The 22,414-nt window shown below is 36.5% G+C and overlaps 1 protein-coding gene across 8 annotated transcripts in view; it reads right to left on the bottom strand.

The window, feature by feature from the left end:
* The window catches only part of LOC101887310 (axotactin), a 238,775-nt gene that overhangs the window by 84,713 nt on the left and 131,648 nt on the right, over positions 1-22,414 (bottom strand). For all 8 annotated transcript variants that reach the window (XM_059131289.1, XM_020039625.2, XM_059131292.1 and 5 more), the window contains one exon: positions 12,385-13,250. In XM_059131289.1, the coding sequence (XP_058987272.1) occupies positions 12,385-13,250 (866 nt within the window). The remainder of the gene's footprint in view (positions 1-12,384; positions 13,251-22,414) is intronic.

The following is a 22,414-nucleotide window of genomic DNA, read 5'->3' as shown; positions in this document are numbered from 1 at the left end:
TTTCTACTAAATGGAACTAAATTTAGTAATAAGCGAAATTATAGAGCTCAAATCTTGAAATTGGATATTAAGGTCACGGTGGTAAAATGCGTACATCAACTATACGAAGTTTAGTATATTTATGCTAATAATTTTGGTTCTGAAATCCTGAATTTGGATATAGTTTTCACTATTGGTGTCTGTAGTTGAGAAATGGAGGTGATTTTGGAATTGCGTTCTATGAACATACGAAAGGTGTAAATTGCCACAAAATGTGCTATTGGATGTTGGAATAAAGATGGAATTCTGAAAGTCGATGTCGAGGTCAATGTTAGTGACAACGAAAAGTGCCCCAATAAATTTGGGATTGAATAGGATATAACTGAAATTCTGAAGTTTTATATGACGGTCGCTGTTTGTATTTAGTTTTGAAAGAAGGTGGTAGTTTTCAACAGAAAATTTGAATGTGGATCCATTGTGCAATGGTTTTACTCTTCCTCGGTAAACTTCAAGACTGTTTGGAAAATATTTTCCTATTATTCTTTCCGAAGATAGAGAAAATTGGACAATGTATAAAACCTTGGAAATCTGAAAATTTAGTACGATGTATAAAGTTTTGATTACAAATGTTGTCAAACTAAACAAATTGTGCAGGTGTAGTACTTAAAAGGGCTAACAAGAACTCTTGCAATGGATCTAAAATTTTAAGGTGGACTTTATATTGACGACGCTGCGGGTACTTGCATGGTACAATGATATCAAGGCAGGGCTATGATACCGTATGATTTTAATTTTTTTATTTTCTTGGCTTAATATGTCATCTTTATTTGTTTATGTATGTGTTTTCTTTTCAATAACAAAAAAATTGTTCAGAAAACTTTGAAATTCGGGTGTTTTCAAAATGCTTATTGCGACGTATGCGTTGACAAAATCTTCAGTTTTTGTCGCGAAATAAACCATAAGAGATATATAGAACATGATTTTGAAAAGAAATTTTGACCTTTCATTCAGTTATCGCGTTTTTCAATTATTTATTCAAAATAAATGCAACAAGTTGTTTGATTTTTTATTGTTTTGATACAGGTAGACCTCTATATTTGCAATTTTTTCAAAGTTGGCCTACCTTCTCTTCATTGTACCATGGGTACTTGCTAGTTATTGATAAAGATTATTTTTACTATCACAATACTGAAAACGTGAAGTTATAGAAATGCACAACCCATTACTATCCCTTAATATTGAATTACAAACAATTTTGTTTTAAAATGTGGCGTAAATTTTTAAAATACCCGATATCAAGAGGTACCTTTGCATGGTGTAATACAAACTTACCAATCAATGTAGACATAATGAAAATTCTGGACATCAGATTGACATGAATATTTCATTTATGATTTGGTCCGATAAGAACAATTGCATTTGATATTGTCTCCCATTTCGATAATTTCCCTTTTGTATTCCACTAATTCGAATGAATATTCATACACCGTTTCGTAGCCACTGTTTGTCCAATGACCAGCCAGCCAATGATGTATGGATTTAAATGTGAGTCATGCTTTATGGACTTCACCATCATCATCAGCAGCAGCCTCAGCATCAGCATCGCCAATGTACAACCCAACCCAGAGCGCACTTGTCCGGAACACTACAAATGTAGTGCTTAGAGTTCAGTGTCCAATAGAAAACCATTCAGTGTGTGGTCATAAAAAGGCCGTTAAGGGTCATTTGGAGTTGAATTTAATACGAATGTGTTTTTGTCTGTCCTTCTTATTGTTGTTGTTGTTGATTTTGTTTGGTGCTGCTGCTGCTGTTTTTTCGGCGTTATAGCAGAACAAACTTTACGATTTATGAGTTTGTAACGATTTGTATTTGTTTTGCACAAAACAACTGAATTTGAGGGGAGTTGAACGGTCGGCAAAACTAGATAAACTGATGGAGGCAACAAACGTTTGGTGATATGTTTTTTTTTGTTCCCACATTTTGCAATCCTTTTGCAATATCCACTGAGATTGATAGAAAATGATGCCATTGGCTAGATGGGAGGTGGGGTGGTTGTGCTAGGAAATAGGTCGAAGGTGAGGCAGGGCAGCAAGCTCGAAACATGGTAAATGGAAATAATGAAAGCACAAAAAAAATCACTGAAATGAATTGATTGGTGCAAAAAAATCATCCAAAAAAAGTATGGTAACACTTAAATTTTACCAAGGATGAGCAGAAGAAGGTTTAAGTAAAGTAGCAAGTAGCTGTCCAACTAGCAGGAAATTGGAAAAATGAAGAATGTTCCTGATTGCATTCTCTCACTTATGTAAGAATAAACATGCACGAACTACATACATATCCTGGACAAGAGTGTTTGCTTACAAAAAAAAGGAAAATGAGAGTAGGAATGTAGATGGGTAAGATATGTGTGATCTGCAACTTAAACCGACATAGAAGTACTCTTAATGTGAGCAAATATGGTGTATGGGTGCAAAACTTTTTAACCTCTATTCCCATTTGAGAAAGTCAATAAAAGTGTTTAAAGAAGTAACAAGGAAAATATTATCAGAAATGCAGGGTTAGTTGAGGGTGTTGTCCGATTCCTATAAGACAAGTAGGAGAATGTTGATATTCCTAAAATGAGATATCCTCGTAGCTACAACTTTACTGGTGGGTGTAGACCTAGTCTTGAGCAAATCAAACTCAGACTCTAAATTCGAAAGCAACACAAATAAATCTGTCTTTTAAATCCTTAATAATGGTAGATTCGACAAGATGCAGGGTATTGCGCATTTAGAAGCTTACAACGAAAAATTTAGATTTTTGGGGTATGACGACTCAAACAAACTGTGACATGTGACTATAAAGATTGGGCCAACTGCATAAGGCCATTCAATTTTTCTATCAAGTAATAGGTGGCAGAGGTCATGACAAAATTGTACTAGAAATATTATAGAAATGTGTTATTCCGAAATTGCGAATAAATGACGGAAAACCGCGGAGAAAGGCAACAGATATGATATGTATGTTCTCAAAAATATATTCCAGAGCATTTTCGTGTACATGGAATCGAAAAAGTCAGTGAAAATCATAGCAAAGTGTCAGCTCTTATATATTATAGCATAATGCTATGGTACGATATGGTGACATAACATAATTTTCTAGCTTAAAATTCCAAAACAATCTAGCGATTTCCGTCTGCATAAGGCCATCACGCTATCTTTCGAACGAATTGATTTGGCTAAAATTTTGCATAAGTGTATATTTTACCAGTAGGCAGGTAAAGTACGTAAATGGGTCATGTCGGTCCACGTTTTCGTATAGCCCCCATGTAACGGTACCTCCCGATATTCGGTACTTTCATGATTTTAGCGACATTATTTACTGGAATTATTTAAAATTTCGTATTTAATGTTCGTAATGGGTACTACAGCCTATGAAAACATGTTTTTTTTTTAATTTTTAATTTTTACGTTCCTTAAATGGTGAGGTTATTCAAAGATCGGCCCGGCCGAAAATGTCTGTTTTTTTACTTGTCTTTGAGCATAGCCTAATGCGGAGACGTTAAAAAGATTAAATATTTTGAACAGCAAACACTGTTATGAGTACCCGCCTTCACTGCCAATATTTACCCATGTCTCCGTTGGATCTTCTTTAAAAAAATATGGATTTTTAAAAATGTTTTGCTACAAGTTTTAAAAAAATAGTTTCTTACGGACCATCAATTAACGGAGATTTAATTTTTTCAGGAGCTGTTCAACCTTCATTTCATTATTTTTTTATGGACAATTTAAGGTGAGTCCAAAAATATATTTCTTCAAGTATTATTATATAATTTGCTACGGCCAAAGAAATTGTGAGAATATATAAAACGCTTTTTGACTGGCTTAAGTCGTCGATTGGCTTCTTCGTAGAAGATCAAAGGAGTTTAAGATTGATTCAGTTCGATGTTGGCTCTAGGCTACTTTGTTCTTTTCCGATGACTTAAGCCAGTCAAAAACGCGTTTTATGTATTCTCACCTTAAGCCTCGTCGAAATAACAATTTTAAACCATAGGTCTCTTTAAACAGAAATGGGAAAAATAGGCCCAGTTCTTCTTTTTTTCTTGTAAAAAAAAGTGCAATTTCAAAGAAAAAAAGATACTTCACAATAAGGGGAGGGGTGTCAAATTTCTTTCAAACCTGTCTTTAATTGATTAATCATTGTCCGATTTTCTTTAAATTCTCCCTGCAAATATTTTTGTCAGTTGTAATTTTGTCAATGTATGTAGTATAGAGTACGCATTTTCAAATCAAACTCTATATTTCAACCTCTGATACCAATGTCAAATTTCAGGATTTCCGCTTCTTATTTTCCTCCATTTCCAAATGTAGTACCATTCAGCACAATTATAGTACACATATACAAAATCAGATCCTTCTCTCAACCACATACACCGACAATGACACCCACTTAATACCAAATTTAGTACTTTTCGTACAATTATAGTACACATTTCCAGGTACCAAGTATAGTACCATTCAGTACATTTTGAATAATTATAGTACACATATTCAGAACAACCTGCATATTTCAATCCCAGATACCAACAGATCCCCCAAATATCAAATTTCACGAGTACGAAATTTAGTACCATTTAGTACTTGTCGTACAACCATAATACACACTTTCATAACCACCTCCATATGTCCAGGCTACATATGAATAGCGAATCTAATACCAAAATTCAGATTCATTCACTTTCTGTTCTCCCAATACCAAATTGTGCCAAACATAGCACTATTTAGTTCTTTTCGTGCACTTGTAGTACACATTTCCAAAACCACCTCTTAAGTACAAACCTCCCACCAACAGGGTCCATAATATAAAATTTTAAAGTTTCACCTTTATCCGTTCATCCTAAATAAGAATGTTCTAAATTTAGTACCATTTAGTACAGCTTGTACACTTAGTAGACATTTTCAAAACCTCCTTCCTGTATCGAATTTATTTTCCAACCTAAATTTCAACATATAGTGCTTGACTATATGTTTAACTCATTCTAAATTGTACCAAATGTAGTACTATTAAGTAGCTTTTCCAAAACCAACTCCATATCTTAATCCAAGACCTCAATATCAACTTTCTGGATTAAAGATCTATATCTTCACCTAACAACAACAAGCACCAACAGTGACTTCTTTATAAAATTTCATCCTTTACCCTTTACCAAATTTAGTACCATTCGTACGACTACATACCGAATTTCAAGTTTTTGGCTCTATCTGTTCACATATTTACAATTGCTACCGTTTTAGATTTTTTCGTAAACTTAAAGTTCGAATTTTCAGAAACCCGTTTAGCGTTGTAGTACCATTTTCATTAAAAGGACTATCGAATATTAGCACATCAGTTTGACGTTAATTACTGAATTTCTGTCTGGCTGTATGATCTGGAGAGTGTAAAAGAGAAAAGAGCACAAACGGTAATCTATGTATATACTGGAATATGGATCACAATAGATTATTTCCGGAGAATACAGCACTCGGAGGCAGTCAAAAGTTTAAACGGTAGTGGCCTTATTCCAATTCAACGACATACTACGTGTTGGGCGAAAAAGAAAAATATAACTCCTAGGACTGGGACTGTTTCTTTTTCATAAATTCGTTGCAATTACAAAACCGCAGATTTCCAAAATTTTCCCCATGGATTTCAAAAAGGACCAGGTCGCTCCAAGTCCTGAGGGATTCAGGCATAAGTCACATTTTCACATAGGAAAAACAATTGCCATAGTTTTCCAAAAACAAAAGAAAATCGAGTATGCTTACCGTATGCAATTTCCTGAAATTGGCTTTATGGGGTGATAGGATATCCTCATAATCCGGAAAACGTTTTCATAATGTAAAGTTAAAAAAGCAGCCAAGTTCGGCCGGGCCGAACTTTTTATACCCTCCAGCATTTGGAAGAAACTTGAACATTTTCCAAAAAATTCTGTCGAAAAATACCGCTCGAATGAAAACCGCTATAAGAGGGCAATACGAAGACGTGGTCCTGCATTAGTAATTTGTGTCAGATGGTTCCGAATTTTATATACGAAATTTGGAATAATACCGCTGAATAATAATCATGAGAATACCGAATATGACGGGGTACCATTATATGGGCGGTATACTGAAACGTGGACCTATTAAGACAATTCTATTCTAAGGGGTAAAGCACTCAGAAGGAACCCCTTGTGTGGATTTTGAGACAATTTCATTGAAAAACTTGGCTCAAATCATAAAAATGACGAATATAAGGGGGGGGGGGGTGGTTACCGTTATATGAGGGCCATACGACATCGTGGATCTATATAGATAATTCTCTTCCAGGGGATAAAGTAGTCACGAAGAACTTCTTGTGTAGAATTTCAGACAATTTCGTTGAAAAATGTGGCTAAAATCATCAAAATACCGAATATGGGGGGGGGGGGGGCATTATATGGGGGCTATACGATATCTTGAACTTACATTGACAATTCTCTTCTAGGGTATAAAGTACTTAGAAGGAAATCTTTGTGTAGAATTTCAGACAATTCCATTGAAAAAAGTGGCTAAAATCATCGATATACGGAATATTGGGGGGCTGTACGATATCGTGGACCGATATAGCCCATCTTCGATCTTGACCTGCCTGCAGACAAAATATAGATCTGTGCAAAATTTTTGATTCCTATCTTAATTCGTTTTGACTGTAGCGTGATTACAGCAGACGGACAGTACTATATATATTTTTTTGGGTCTAAAATTTTTATTTTGATGAGTTACAAACGGAATGACGAACTTAACATACCCTCCATATTATGTATGGTGGAGGGTATAAAAAGCTACATTAACAGATGTTTTATTTACACACACACGAGTGGGGGGGAGTAAGAACAGCGCATTCTCCACGATGACCATCCATCCAGCCAGTCGTTATGCGTTCTGTTTGCACAATCATCATCGTCGTCTTATTTTAACCCTTTGGTTGGATTCTTTTGGGACCTGGTGGCTGGCTCGCTTTTTGCAAATTGTTGTTGTTCTTCCCAAAGAGCAGAAAAAGTAATGAAATGCTTAGTTGTTTTCTTTTCAGCTTCTGCTTCTTCTTACAACAATTTTTCCAAATAAGTTTCTAATATTCGTAAAGAAATTCAATGTTTGGAAAAATAATGTGGCACTGGTGAGCTGCGGCTCTCTGGATGGTCATCAACAAGAAAATTTTGCCAAATGGGATTATCATCCTTACACGAGCCCTAGTGGATTTCGTGCGTCAGCCGTTCAGCCATTCGGTCAGTCATCCAGCATGGCCTGTATACCGAAGTAACTTTATGTGTTTATGGTCAATTGCAGAAGATTAATGGTATTTGGATAACCAAGAACTTTTCATTCAAGTCTATTTTTGTTATTTTGTTTTTTCATTGGTTAGCCACCGAAAAATTGTGCTAAAATAAATAGCAAAAATGAGAGAGAGAGAGACCCTATACAAGTTGCCTAATCAAATAAAGGACATTTGGCCAAAACATGTCATGGTGGCCTTAAGACTTCCATAACACACGTTTGCTGGTGCTACAAGTCTGAGCATATCTGTAAGTTAGTATGCATGGCCCACAAAGTATGTGAATTTCGTTTATTTAGTTACGGTCATTTGAGTTTAAATTTGTAATGTGCCAAAGAAATGTTGTTCTTCTTCGTATTTCACCATGACTTTATGGTCAAACTGATATGCTACATAAATCAAGCATTGAATACATGTTTTATAAAGTTTCTCTTGTTTTGCGTATTTTTCTAGAAAAGTTTGCTGCTGTTAAATAAAGTTTATGTTACTTGTGAAAATTGCGAGTTTTCTTGTATTAAGTTTTCCTAGAGAGAATATGTGTTAAAGATTTTTGCTTCTATAGTTAAGGATTGAAGAAATCTGTTCAAGGGACCTTAGAAATGGATAACTATTTTTTTAATTGACCAAAAAGTTTTTCTATATAAAGTTCGTCATTCCGTTTGTAACTCATCGAAATAATAATTTTAGAGCCAACAAAGTATACATATTCTTAATCAGCGTAAAATTCTAAGACCTGGCCGTCCGTCCATCTGTTGTAATCAAGCTATAGTCTAAACTTATAAAGATGGGAAGCTAAAAACTTGCACAAATCAGTTTTTCGTCTGCAGGCAGGTCAAGTTCGAAAATGGGCTATATCGGTCCACGATATCGTATAGCCCACGTATATTGGTACCATCCCCCGATATTCAGTATTTTGATGATTGTAGCCAAATTTTTCAATGAAATTATCTGAAAATCCACAAAAGGAATTTTTCGGAGTACTTTACCCCCTGGAATAGAAATGTGTATATAGCTCCACGATATCGTTTATCCCCCATATAACGGTACGTTCCTATATTCGCTATTTTGGTTCTTGCTAATTTTTTCAATGGAATTGTTAAAAAATCCTTACTAGAAGTTCTTTCTAAGCCCCCTGGAAGAGAAGTGTCTATATAGGTCCATGACATTGTATCGCCGATATTCTATATTTTGACGATTTTGGGGACATTATTCACCGGAGTTGTTTCAAATTTCATATTAAGAGTTCGCAAGGGAACTACAGGGTGAGATGAAAAAAATGACAATCAACTTCAGACTGCTGTCATTTTTAAGCCACTCGTCCGACACCTGTTAAAATTATTCCAGTGACAGTTCATTAAATTGTTTACAAGCGAACAAAAGCATTTTAGAGAGAATTTTCCAGAAAAAAAGTTATTCGTGATGGAATTTAAGCGTGATAGTGTGATTTTTTATATTTGGCTGGAAAACCACCAGTGCCTATCGTTAGAGCACTCCAGCATTTAAATGCGATAAAAATCGTTTGTGTCTCATACCATCAATCGTTACCATGATACTGGTAGCGTAGCCCGACGTCAAGGAAGTGGACAGAAGAAAACAGCAACATCAGTAGAAATGGTTCGAAAAGTAAAGAAGCGACTTGATTGAAACCCGCGTTGCAGTGGCCGAAAAATGGCTCGTGAGCTGAACATATTGCAATATTCCATTCGACAAATATTGAAAAATAAGATCGGGGTAAAGGCATTGAAATTCCAAAAAGTGCAAGAACTTGCACCGCAACAGAAAGGAAATAGACTCAAAAGAGCTAAAGAGTTGCTTTGCTTGGCCGAAAGTGGTGAATTGCTGAATTTGGTTTTCTACGATGAGAAAACGTTCGTTGTCCTGCAGACAAAATGATCGTGTTTACTTTCCAAAGAGGTCAACTGAAAATGTGCACCATCGGTTGGCCACAAGAACACAAGCGCCGGCCATGGTAATAGTGTGGGCTGCCATAACAGCCGATGGTCGCTCTCCGCTTGTATTAATAGACCGTGGCATCAGAATAAATGCCGAATATTATCGCGAAAATATTTTGGAGGGTGTAATAAAGCCTTGGGCACGCAAACATTTTGTCCGCAGATTTTATTCATTCCAACAGGATTCAGCACCATCGCACTCAGCACGTGCCATCCACGAATGCTTGCAAAATGAGGTTCCTCGTTTCATTTCCAGCGCACAATGACCACCAAAATCACCGGATATCAATCCGTTAGACTATTGTATATGGGGTATTTTGGAAATCAAGGTTGTCAGTAAAAAATACCAAAGTGTCTATCACCTCAAGCAAGTGATTCGCCGAGAATGGGCGAAAATACCGCAGAGCAATATTCGGGCAGCGTGTGACGGTTTCATTGGCCAGTTGAAGGCCATTCGTGCCAAAGGTGACCAATTCGAACAAATCTTAACATATTCTAAAATTTGATGCAATTTCCGACATTTTTTGCTTTCGATCAATAAAATTAAAAATAAAATTATGGCGTTCGACTTTGTTACAGTTTTTCTGTCTCACCCTGTATTTACCGAAAATTTTTGAAATCTCGTATTTGAAGTTCCTAATAGATACTACAGCTTGTGACAGAAAATTGTCTTTGCAGGCCCAGGTCTTCGTTTTTTGATGATGTTTGATGATTTTGATGTTCGGTATTTTGATGATGTTAGCTACATTATGCGCTGGATTTTTTTTCAAGTTTCGTATTTAAATATTGTAATGGCTTATGAAAAAAGTTGCCTATGCAGGTCCACGTCTTTGTATAGACCCTAATATATAACTGCTATATTCGGTATTGCTATGATTATAAGTTTGATTGGGCCAAAAATTATGTAACACCTCGAAATATTGGTTTCCCATATAGGAAAGTATATATGGATCTTCCTAGCTCGCCGAGCTGAGTCGATCTAGCTATGTATGTCCGTCCGTCCGTCTGTCCGTCTGTCCGTCTGTCCATGTTAATTTGTAATCACTCTACAGGTCGCAATTATGGCCCGATCTTCAGGAAATTTAGAATGTAGGTGGGGCTTGGACCAGAAAAGAACCCTATTGATTTTGGAGATGATCTCCAAATGTTTAGGGGTTGAAATGGACCAAATACTGAAAAAATGTCGGATTTTGCAGTAGCTATACAGGTCGCAATTATAGACCAATCGACGCGAAATTTCGCATGTAGATAGAGTTTAGGGCGGGGAAGAAGCCTACTAGTTTGGGTGGTCATCGGATAATATTTAGCGGGTAAAATAGACCATATCTTTTGTGTTGAAAAAAATCAAAATTTTTCATTAAACCGTGAATATTTTAAATCCCGGCGAAATCACAAAGCCATCACAAGGTTACTTCTGACCTTTACATTGATGTTATTATCCAACAAATCGGATATATAGCAAAATATGTGCGATATATATGTCTATTAAAGAAGATATGCTTGAAAGATCTCTTATATGTCGAGAACGGCTTAACTGATTTCGACAGTTCTCATTAATTCAGAATGGCCTCTTGGCAGGATTTTGTAAAATTTTCTCATATTTTTTTCAATTTTGTCACATTTTTGGCATATTTTCATTTTGAATAAAACATTTGGTAATATTTCTACAGCTAACAAAACTAAGTAGTTAGAATATCAGGATATCATATACAGATCTCATTTATGGGCCGATCCTTACGAAATTTTGCATGGGGATAAGATGAGGGTCAGAATAGAAGCCTACTCTTTTTGGAGATGATCGCCATATATTTAGGGGTTGAAATGGACCAAAAAACTGCAAAATTGTCGGCAGGTCGTAATTATCGCCCGATCCTCACGCACATTTGAATGGGGGTTACCGGACATTGCAAAAGCCAAGCAGTTTTGGATGGCCATCCAAAAATATTCAATGTGTGAAATAATTTGCCAACTTTTGTAGACAAAATACGAAAATGTCCATTCCAGTGACTTTTTGGAGAATTCACAAATACAGGAGAGACGCACTTCCGACTATTTCGTTAACGCTGATTTCGTTGAAGAATATAGTCAAATGTCTGTATCTCATATTGATGCCTTTCAGCCAAAAACCAATAATAAATGTTAATCTTTTGCCACTTCTGAGAGATTATAGGTCTTTGGGAAATATTGGTTCCAGATCTAGGAAGACCATTTATGTGCAACATCTACCAATAAATTGGAAATGAGCAAATTAGTTTAAAGTTCGAAAATTAGAGAACGAAACCTGATGGTTTTCTTTTATTATTTGTCACAATATCTTGTGGAATTCTGTCGAGTATTTCGCCTATATAACCTGTATGGTTTATTATAGTGCTGTAGGGTATTCAACAGTCGGCCCCGCTCGACTGTAGCCTTTGCTTACTTGTTTTAGCATATTTTTAATTTTTTTTTTTTTTGAGACTTCCAAATTCGTTCCAAATGGTGGAGGGTATTCAAAGTTCAGCCCGCCCGTACTGTCTGTTTTTTTGCTTGCTTATTAATAGTTCACCTCTCTGACAGAGGAACTGACTTTTCGTGCTCCCAGAGAGCAACAGAGCTATTTCTTCTCGTCGAGGAGTCACCACCACAATTAGGACGTAACTTAAATAACAATAATTAACAGTTGTATATGTCGGAGGTTATGTATAAACACAGTTCCTGAAGTCTGAACAGCCGATTTTGGAACATAATTTACTATCTAGTAAACCCGGTTCATATTATACAAATCTGTGATTATTAAAAATTCGACTTTTGTGATCGAAGTGCCAAAACCAATGGTTTGTTTCTATTTCGACACCATTTGGGTTTAAAAAACACACTTAGCAATATTACCGGGAATAGAGTTCGTAATGGTATAAAAAATTCTAGTTTTAATTTACCTTAACAATTTAGTATACATATGTGACAGTGAATACCAATTTTAATTTTCTTTCTTGTACGTATTCTCCTTCTGACACGCCCCCGCCCCCCGGTCGCTAGCTGTTGTGGTAATTCAATTAGTGCCTTAACATGATTTAACATTGTTTTGCCACAAATTGCTTACACTTGCCAAACAAATTTACATACTAACACACAAGCACATACCCTCTCGCACACTACTTACCTCTTAACATTGCCCAGAAAATCGACGGTGTGATTTTTGGCCGACGACGTAAACCAGGTTGCCGAATGCAACTCCAACTGTGCCTTGTAACAGTCATATTTGATATATTGCGTACAGTACAGCGAATGAGAGATCAGCTCCTGCAACATTTCCGGCGAGAATTCACGATAGCGTATGTTAAAGCTGAAGTCGGAGTCGCGCGACGAACGCACATCCACTTGACTGGGCAGGTTGTGTTCGACAATTGTTTTCGTGGCGTTCTCCAAGCTCTGGAAGTCACATTTGACATGGGCCGGCGGAAAGACCCCATTGCCATCGATGTCAATTAGATAGACATCCGATTTGGTGTAGCCCAGCAGGGCTAGTTCCTCGCAGGTTTTACGGTACTTGGTGAAGTGACAGTTCTTGCCAATGTAGCCGGTGTGCTTGCAGTCGCATGTGACTCGGTCATCCTTGACGAAACACTTGCCACCATGCTCACAAGTGTTGGGCCGTTTACACGGATCAATGTACTGGCAGTTGTCCAGCGCCACCTCGCCCACCACCCGCTCCGTCTTGACCACATGACGGGGCTCTATCAGATGACCGTTAATCTCGATGTCTCGTATGCAGCCGACGAGACCAGATGCGGCCGACTTCAAGCTGCTTCCGATGATCAATTTGTCACCAATGTTAAAGGTCAGGCCATACATCTCGGTGCGCTGATGGTGGTAGTCGACGGTAAATTTAATTTCGCCATCTCTGTAGTCCAGTTCGACTGAATGCCAAGAGGTGGCACGATTTATCTTGACCACAATGGGCAGGGTGACATTGTTCTGGACATTGGGTACTAAGTCAAAACAGAGTTTATCGGCTGCCAAACGAATCTGCAGGGTCAAATGGAAATCAGTTGGAGTTGGCAATGGCATTGTTGTTGTCGTTGTTGTTGTTCATAGCAGGAATAGGTATTTTCAATTTCCGTTGTTGAATTGCATTTCCCGTGTTGTTCGATGTTCGATGTTCGTGTGTGTGTGTTTGTGTTTTTTAGATCAATTTGTGTTGTTGTTGTCGTTTCCGTTTTTGGCAGACAAGAGTTCGAGTCAATTCCATATGTTAACATATCCACCAGGCGACAGGAGGCAGGCATCAGCCAACCCATCCCAGAATGCATGCATGACACAGAGATGAGTGCCACCGACCATGGCCACATGTGCAATATTTTTATGATGTCCAGAGTTTTCCGTTTGCATTTTCCATTTGCACACATTTCACCGGAATGTTCCGCAAAACAGATTCCGTTTTTGGTAATGTCAAATCATCATTATTCGCATGACAGATAGATTTTTGTTTTTGCATTTAATTGTTGATATTGTGTCGTTTTGATGAGATTGTCAAAAAGAGAAAGAAAACGAGAGAGAGAGAAGAAAAAAGAAATATTGAAACTGCATTAGTACATTTTTTAATTTGAGAAGAGTAATTAACTAAAAGTGATATTTAATGTTTAGTAACAAATGCGGACTAATGTCTAATTAATCTCATTTTTATACCCTACACCACAAGGTGGTCAGGGTATTATGTCTTTGTGCATTTGTTTGTAACAAGCAAAAGGAAACGAGATAGACCCATAGTTCCTTTTGATGATCTGTATAGAATCACTTTCTGAGTTTATTTATGCATGTCAGTCCGTCCGTCCGTCTGTCCATGTATTCTTGTGAACAAAATGCAGGTCGCATTTATTATCCGATTGAGATGAAATTTTCCAAACAACATATGTTTGGCTCAAGGACGAACCCTATTGAAATTGGAGATAATCGGTAAAAATTTAGATATAGCTCCCATATATATCTTCGTCCGATTTACCTTTTATTGTGCACCAAACGTGTAATATCAGCCCGAATAGTATGCAATTTTGTACATACAACCAAATTAGGCCTGAAAATAAGTATGCCAAATTTGATCGAAATCGGTTCAGATATAGCTATAGCTCCCATATATATTGTTCATCCGATTTGTTATTTTTGTCCTCCGCAGCCGTAATATGCACTCTGTAACAACAATATTTGGGAAATATATCAAATGCAGCTCAGAAATACCTTTGCTAAATTTTATCGAGATTGGTTCAGATTTGCATATAGCTCCCATATATAACTTCGTCCGATTTACCTTTTATTGTGCACCAAACGTCTAATATTTGTCCAAATGGGATGGAATTTGGCACATACGACCGAATTTAGTCTAGAAGCTAGTGTGTCAAATTTGGTGAAGATCGGTTCAGATATAGCTATAGCTTCCATATATATTGTTCATCCGATTTGTTATATTCGTTACCCACAACCGTAATATGCACTCCGTAACAACGATATTCAAGTAAATATATATCTTGGCCAAATTATATCGAAATCGATTGAGATTTGGATATAGCTCCCATATATATTTTTATCCGATTTTAAATCATTTGTGCACCAAATGGGCAACACATGTCCGAATTTAAAAGATACAAATGCTTCGGCATATTTAGTCCTTTGAACTTTTAATTATAATTATAATCATCGCGTTTATGATTGAATTCTCCCATAAAAACTTTTAATTATTAAGTGGAGCTCAACTAAATTAGCAAAGTGGTGTAGGGTATCATAAAGTCGGCCCCGACCGACTTTAGGACTTTCTTTACTGGTTAACAAAGTATTTTGTATATTAATTAAGTAATTTCTATTTCGATTTGCCAAATTAAGGTTATTCAAAACTTTGACCCTTTGTGGGAGAGGTACCTGAAGGAATGGTCCGATCTCTACCATCTTTATAACAGATCTTGTGTTGACAGAAATACTGGGCCGTGGAATGGAATCGAATGTTAATTCCGCATTTCATGAGCTTCATTGATATTCAAAAATTTTACCCGTTGTGGGGGAGGTACCAGAAGGAGTGGTCCGATATATTTTATCTTCACATCGGACCTTGAGTTCATAGAAATATTGTGATGCGGGTAAATTGAAGACAATCGGTCTCTTACATCACATTTTATGAAAGTTATAATTAATCAAAATTTTGACCCTTCGGGGGAAGGTTCTTAATGGAGTGAACCTATATTGTCAATTTTCGCACCTGAATTAGTACTTATGCAAATATTAGGATTTGTAATGTTGGAGCGAAACGGATTATCCTTTTACTTTCTGTGCAGTAAAATATTTTTTGAAAATTTCTACCTTTTGTGGGGGAGGTACCAGAAGGAGTGGACGGATATTGTCCATCTCCGAACTCGATCCAAGTAGACGAAAATATTACGATATACCAAGTTTGGATCAAATCGGATACTCCCTTCGAGATTTATCGTGTGCACCAGTCAGACAGACAGACGAACGGACATTGTTAGATCGACTGCAAAGATACATAGGGTCGAAAACCGCTGTTTCGATGAGGCACGTTATGCCCGTATCAAATGATTTACACCCTCTATAGAAACTGGCTAGAGAGGGTATATGATGTAAGATATATAATATATGATGTAAGATTCTTTAAGTTACAAACATCACAATCTTTTTTTAACCCAATGTATGTGTCGGACCATTCCTTCTGGTACCTCCCTCACAAAGGGTCAACGATTTTAATAACCAACAAGTAAAAAAGCAGTAAGTTCGGCCGGGCCGAACTTTGAATACCCTCCACCATTTGGAACGAATTAGAAAATTTTCAAAAAATAAAATCCATTAAAAATTCTTTTAAAATCTTTAAAATATCTAATATAGGAAGGTGCCGATATATGGGGGGGTATACGATATTGTGGATCCATAAAGACAAATCTATGTCTGCGTGTAAAGTACTCACAAGGAACTCCTTGTGTGGATTTTCAGATAATTCCATTGGAATAAGTGGCTAAAATCATCAAAATACCGAATATAGGGGAGTACCGTTATATGGGGGATATACGATATTATGGACCTGTATAGACAATTCCGTTTCAGGGGTAAAGTGCTCACAAAGAACTTCGTGGGTGGATTTTCAGACAATACGATTGGTAAATGTGGCTAAAATCATCAAAATACCGAATATCGCGGGGTACCGTTATATGGGAGCTATACGTTATCGTTAACCTATATAGAGAATTCTCTGTCGGGGGGTAAAGTGCTCACAAAGAACCCCTTGTGACCATTCCGTTGAAAAATATGGCTAAAACATCAAAATACCGAATATCGGGGGTACCGTTATATGAGGGCTATACGATATCGTGGACCTATATAGATAATTCTATGCCGAGGTATAAAGTACCCACAAGGAAGTCCTTGTGTGGATTTTTAGACAATTGCGATGAAAAATGTGGGTAAAATCATAAAAATACCGAATATCGGGGGGTACTGTTATATGGGGGATATACGATATCGTGGACCTGTATAGACAATTCTCTCTCAGGGGGTGAAGTACTCACAAGGAACAACTTGTGTAGATTTTCAGACAATTCCATTGAAAAATGTGGCTAACATCATAAAAATACCGAATATCGGGGGTACGTTATATGGGGGCTATACGATATCGTGAACCGATATAGCCCATCTTCGAACTTGACCTGTCTGCAGACAAAAGAGAGATCTGTGTAAAATTTTAGCTTCCTATCTTAATTTGTTTAGGCTGTGGCATGATTACAACAGACGGACAGACGGACAGGGCTAAATCGTCTTAGAATTTTACGCTGATCAAGAATATATATACTGTGTTGGGTCTAAAATGATTATTTCGATGAGTTACAAACGGAATGACGAACTTAATATACCCTCCATACTTTTTTGGTGGAGGGTATAAAAACCATCATTAAAGCAAACGATTCTCTTCATATTTCACACATCCCATTATTTCTACTAACACAGATTTGCTATAAATGAGGGATATATCGGTTCACTCCTTCTGATACAAAGAGTCAACATTTTGAAATTAACATTCGCTTCCATTCACAAAATTTCCATCAAAACAAGATCTGTTATAAGGATGTTAGAAAGCGAAGTAAGCACCCAACTCTCTTCATAATTTAACTCATATAACAAAAGACCTGTTGTGAAGATGATATATATCTGCGCACCGCTGCTGATACCTCACCCACAAGGGTTACAATTTTCAATAGTTTCATCTGACATAACTTGTGAAACAAGTCAACGATTCTTTACAACTTGCTATATCTGAATATTTCTGTCTAACAGAAACCTGAGATGAAAGTGAAATTAGTCAGAATTTATGATTTTGCATCAAATTGGATCTGGTACCTCACGTAAATTTTAACATTTTCTATAGAATTATCACATTTCATATAAAGTGAAGAAAGTACCCAATATAGTCCCAACCTGGCACATCGCAATATTTATTTAGGTCCGATACGAAATTTGCCCATTCCATCGGAACCTACTCCACTGAGGGTTAACAATTTTAAGAATCATAACAGAAGTCAACATATGTTAAAACAATCGAACATTAGCTCCGGGTATACAGGGTGAGATGAAAAAAACTGCAACCAACTTCAGACCGCTGTCATTTCTAAGCCACTTGTCCGACAGTGGTTAAAATTATTCCAGTGACAGCTAATTGTATTGTTTACAAGCGTACAAAAGCATTTTGGTGAGAATTTTCCAGAAAAAAAGTTATACGCATACGGAATTCAAGCGTGATAGTGTGATTTCTTTATATTTCGCTGGAAAACCACAAGTCTCTATCGTTAGAGCACTCCAGCATTTAAATGTGAATAAATCTTTTGTATCTCGTACCATCGCTCGTTACCGTGATACTGGTAGCGTAGCCCGACGTCAAGGAAGTGGACGGAAAAAAACAGCAACATCAGTAGAAACGGTTCGAAAAGTAAAGAAGCGACTTGATTGAAAACCGAGTTGCTGTCGCCGAAAAATGGCTCGTGAGCTGAGCATATCGCAATATTCCATTCGGCAAATATTTAAAAATGAGCTCAGGGTAAAGCCATTAAAATTCCAAAAAAGTGCAAGAACTTGCACCGCAACTGAAAGAAAATTGATTCAAAAGAGCTAAAGAGTTGATTCACTTGGCCGAAAGTTGTGAACTGCCGAATTTGGTTTTCTCCGTGAGAAAACATTCGTTGTCCTGCAGTTTGTACACAAACAAAATGACCGTGCTTACTTGTCAAAGAGGTCAGCTGAAAATGTGCTCCTTCGCTTGGCCACCAGAACTCAAGCGCCGGCCATGGTGATGGTGTGGGCCGCCATTACAGCCGATGGTCGCTCTCCGCTCGTATTGATTGATCGGGGCATATAAGTTTGATTGAGCCAAAAATTATGTAACACCACGAAATATTGGTTTCCCACATAGGAAACTCTTCCTAGCTTGCCGATCTGAGTCGATCTAGCTATGTATGTCCGTCCGTCCGTCTGTCCATGTTAATTTGTAATCACTCTACAGGTCGCAATTATTGTCCGATCTTCACGAAATTTAGAATGGAGGTGGGGCTATGGATAGAATAGAACCCTATTTCTTTTGGAGATGATCGCATAATATTTAGGGGTTGAAATGGACCAAAAACTGAAAAAATTCCTGATTTTGCAGTTGCTCTACAGGTCGCAATTATAGACCAATCAAAGCGGAAGTTAGCATGGGGCTAGAGCTTAGGGCTGGGCAGCAGCCTTCCAATTTTGATAGTCATCGGGTAATATTTAGTGGGTGAAATAGGCCACAACATTTGAGTTAAATAAAAGTCAAATTTTCCATTAAACCGCGAATATTTTTAATCTCGGCGAAATCACAAATGGACGGACAGGTTAATTTTGACCGTTACGTAGATGCCGATAGTAAATATATCGGTTATATATAGCGAAATATATATAATGTATATATACAAAGGAAGGGGACGTTAGCCAGAATGTATATATCTCATGAATGGCTGGACCGATTTTGACAAATTTTGTCAATTCAGAAGCCCTCCTGTCAGAAAAGTATAAAATCTAAAAAAATCGCAGTAAAATATGCCAATAATGACGTTAATATAGATTTTGTAGTATTTTGTGACATTTTCTTATTTTTCATATTGTTTTATCGCATGCGATTTTTTCAATTTGACTTATAATATTTTGTAATATTTTTTCACCTTACAACACAGGTTGGGGACATTATATAAGTATTGCAAATATCGTCCGATCCTCACGAAAATTTTCACAAGGGTAGGGTTGGGCTCAGAAGGGCTATGCCTATTGTTTTCAAAGATGTCCGCAATATATTAGGGGTTGAAATGGACCAACAACTAAAAATGATCCTGATTTTGCAGCCGTTATAAAGATCACAAATAGAAACCAAAGGACCCGAAATCTCGGGTACAATGGACCAATAATTTTGTGTGAAAAAATACCAGCGAATATCGCCCAATGTCGCAAACAAGCAAATCATGTAGATGAGTTTAAATCTGGAGATACAGAGGACAGTGAGGAATTCTAGCATTTTGGATGACCATTGGATTATATTTATCTGTAAAATGGACTAAAACAACTAACAGCACCACCGGGATGCAGAAATATTGGGCAGATGTTCCTAGTCAAAATCCTACTTTCAAAAGCGAAATCTTCCAATATGGATTTGGACATAAGGGGGCTTCTAACATATTGTAGTGTTGTAGGGTATAACATAGTCGGCCCCGCACGACTATAGCCTTTGCTTACTTGTTTAATCTAACTGTAATTACCAAGTAAAATTGCTCTGTAAATATGATTTTTATGCTATCATGTCGCTGCTGTTGAATCAGCGCCCTATATATATTGCACTTTACCTATTTTTATACCCTACACCACAAGGTGGTCAGGGTATTATGTCTTTGTGCATTTGTTTGTAACAGGCAAAAGGAAACGAGATAGACCCATAGTTCCTTTTGATGATTTGCATAGAATCACATTCTGAGTCGATTTATGTCCGTCCATGAATTTTTGTAAACAAAGTACAGTTCGCATTTATTGTCCTATCCAGATGAAATTTTGCACAAATCATTTGTTTGGCCCAAGGACGAACCCTATTGAAATTGGAGATAATCGGTCAAAATTTAGATATAGCTCCGATATATATCTTCGTCCGATTTGCCTTTTATTGTGCACCAAACGTAATAATATTGTAATATTAGCCCGAATAGTATGAAATTTTGCACATACAACCAAATTAAGCCTGAAAATAAGTATGCCTAATTTGATCGAAATCGGTTCAGATATAGCTATAGCTCCCATATATATTGTTCATCCGATTTGTTATTTTTGTCCTTCGCAGCCGTAATATGCACTCTGTTACAACAATATTTGGGGAAATATATCAAATACAGCCCAGAAATACATGTGCCAAATTTTATCGAGATCGGTTCAGATTTGGATATAGCTCCCATATATAACTTCGTCCGATTTACCTTATATTGTGCAACCAAATGGGATGGAATTTGGCACCTAGGATCGAATTTAGTCTAAAAGGTAGTATGTCAAATTTGGTGAAGATCGGTTCAGATATAGCTATAGCTCCCATATATACTGTTAATCCGATTTGTTGTATTTGTTACCCACAGCCGTAATATGCCCTCCGTAACAACAATATTTGGGGAAATATATCAAAAACAGCTCAGAAATACCTTTGCCAAATTTTATCGAGATCGGTTCAGATTTGGATATAGCTCCCATATATATCTTTATCGGATTTCAAATTAATTTTGCACCATATGGGCAATACAAGTCCGAATTTAAAAGATACAAATGCTTCGGCATAATTAGTCCTTTGAACTTTAAATTATAAATATAATAATAGTGTGTATGATTGAATTCTCCCATAAAAACTTTTAATTTTTATGCGGAGCTCTATTAAATTAGCAAAGTGGTGTAGGGTATCATAAAGTCGACCCCGCCCGTCTTTAAGACTTTCTTTACTGGTTCCATATTGCATTTTGTCCAGTCTTTACCATTTTAGATCTTTGACTAGTAATTCACAATCGCATTATAAAAAGAAACAACATATTTCCGATGATGTTATTATGAAGAATTACTTTGGGATATAATTTAGAATATTGCGCTCAACATGACTTTTTTCGAAAGGGAAATTTGGATTTTGCATTGTTTACTCTCAACAACTAAAGTTTTGACATTTGCATTTCTCAGCAATATTTGTCACTGTGAAGTCAGGCATATTGTTAAATGTTTGCTTACGCCCAGGCAAATAATGCTAAAACTGCGGCCGTCAAAAAATTTAACCCACTTTTATTTGTTTTTAATTCATTCGTACAAATGCACATAAAACATTCCATGTCCATAAATAATTTCATTATAAATCTATAGGAAAGTAAACACTCCATCACAATGGCCAATTGTGTAGGAGATATTTATGTACATTCCATGGAAATGAATGATTCTGTGGAACAATATTCATGTAAATGCCGATCGATTTATTTTTCCACGAAATCGCATAAATCATCAGAACAATATTTGCTAGTTTTAATTTGAAAGATATTAAGTACATTGAGCATCGGCGATTTAAATGTCATTGGCACTGAAACATCTGTCGTTGATGAAGAATATGAAATCGGAGGGTTTTAGATTATGTTTTGTGGGCTGTGATTATCACCAAAAATAACTGATATTTTAATAAAGTAGAAGATTAATACCTCATATATGTAGCTGGCTTTGGAAGACTACCACTATACGACAGATTCAAAATAGGAAACAAAATTCTCTTCTGGCAGTGCCATTTTTCTTTTGCTTGGTGTAGAAAAATTTCAGATCATAGTGATAAAAGAGCTTAGTTGTTATATGAAAGTAATTTTTGCGATGTTTAAATAAAATTCAATCTTTTGTATGCACCCATACCCGAAGAGTTTTCATACAAATCAAATGTGATTTATATCCCCTTAATTATTGCGACACTTCTATGCGGCCTTCAATTTTAAAGTGATGATTTATCTCTCTTTTTTCGAAAATATTTGATTTCCTCTATTCTAATATACATAATTCTATACAATTCATTTTCGCCAATTCAATCACAGAAGTCAAATGTAATTTTTGCTATGATTGATTTGATTTTTGCAAAATATAATAATACAAAT

Source organism: Musca domestica, unplaced genomic scaffold (assembly GCF_030504385.1).
Source record: "Musca domestica strain aabys unplaced genomic scaffold, Musca_domestica.polishedcontigs.V.1.1 84, whole genome shotgun sequence".
Taxonomy (NCBI): Eukaryota; Metazoa; Arthropoda; class Insecta; order Diptera; family Muscidae; genus Musca; species Musca domestica.
The sequence above is the reverse complement of the archived record's forward strand: the minus strand, read 5'-3'. Positions and strand labels throughout refer to the sequence as shown.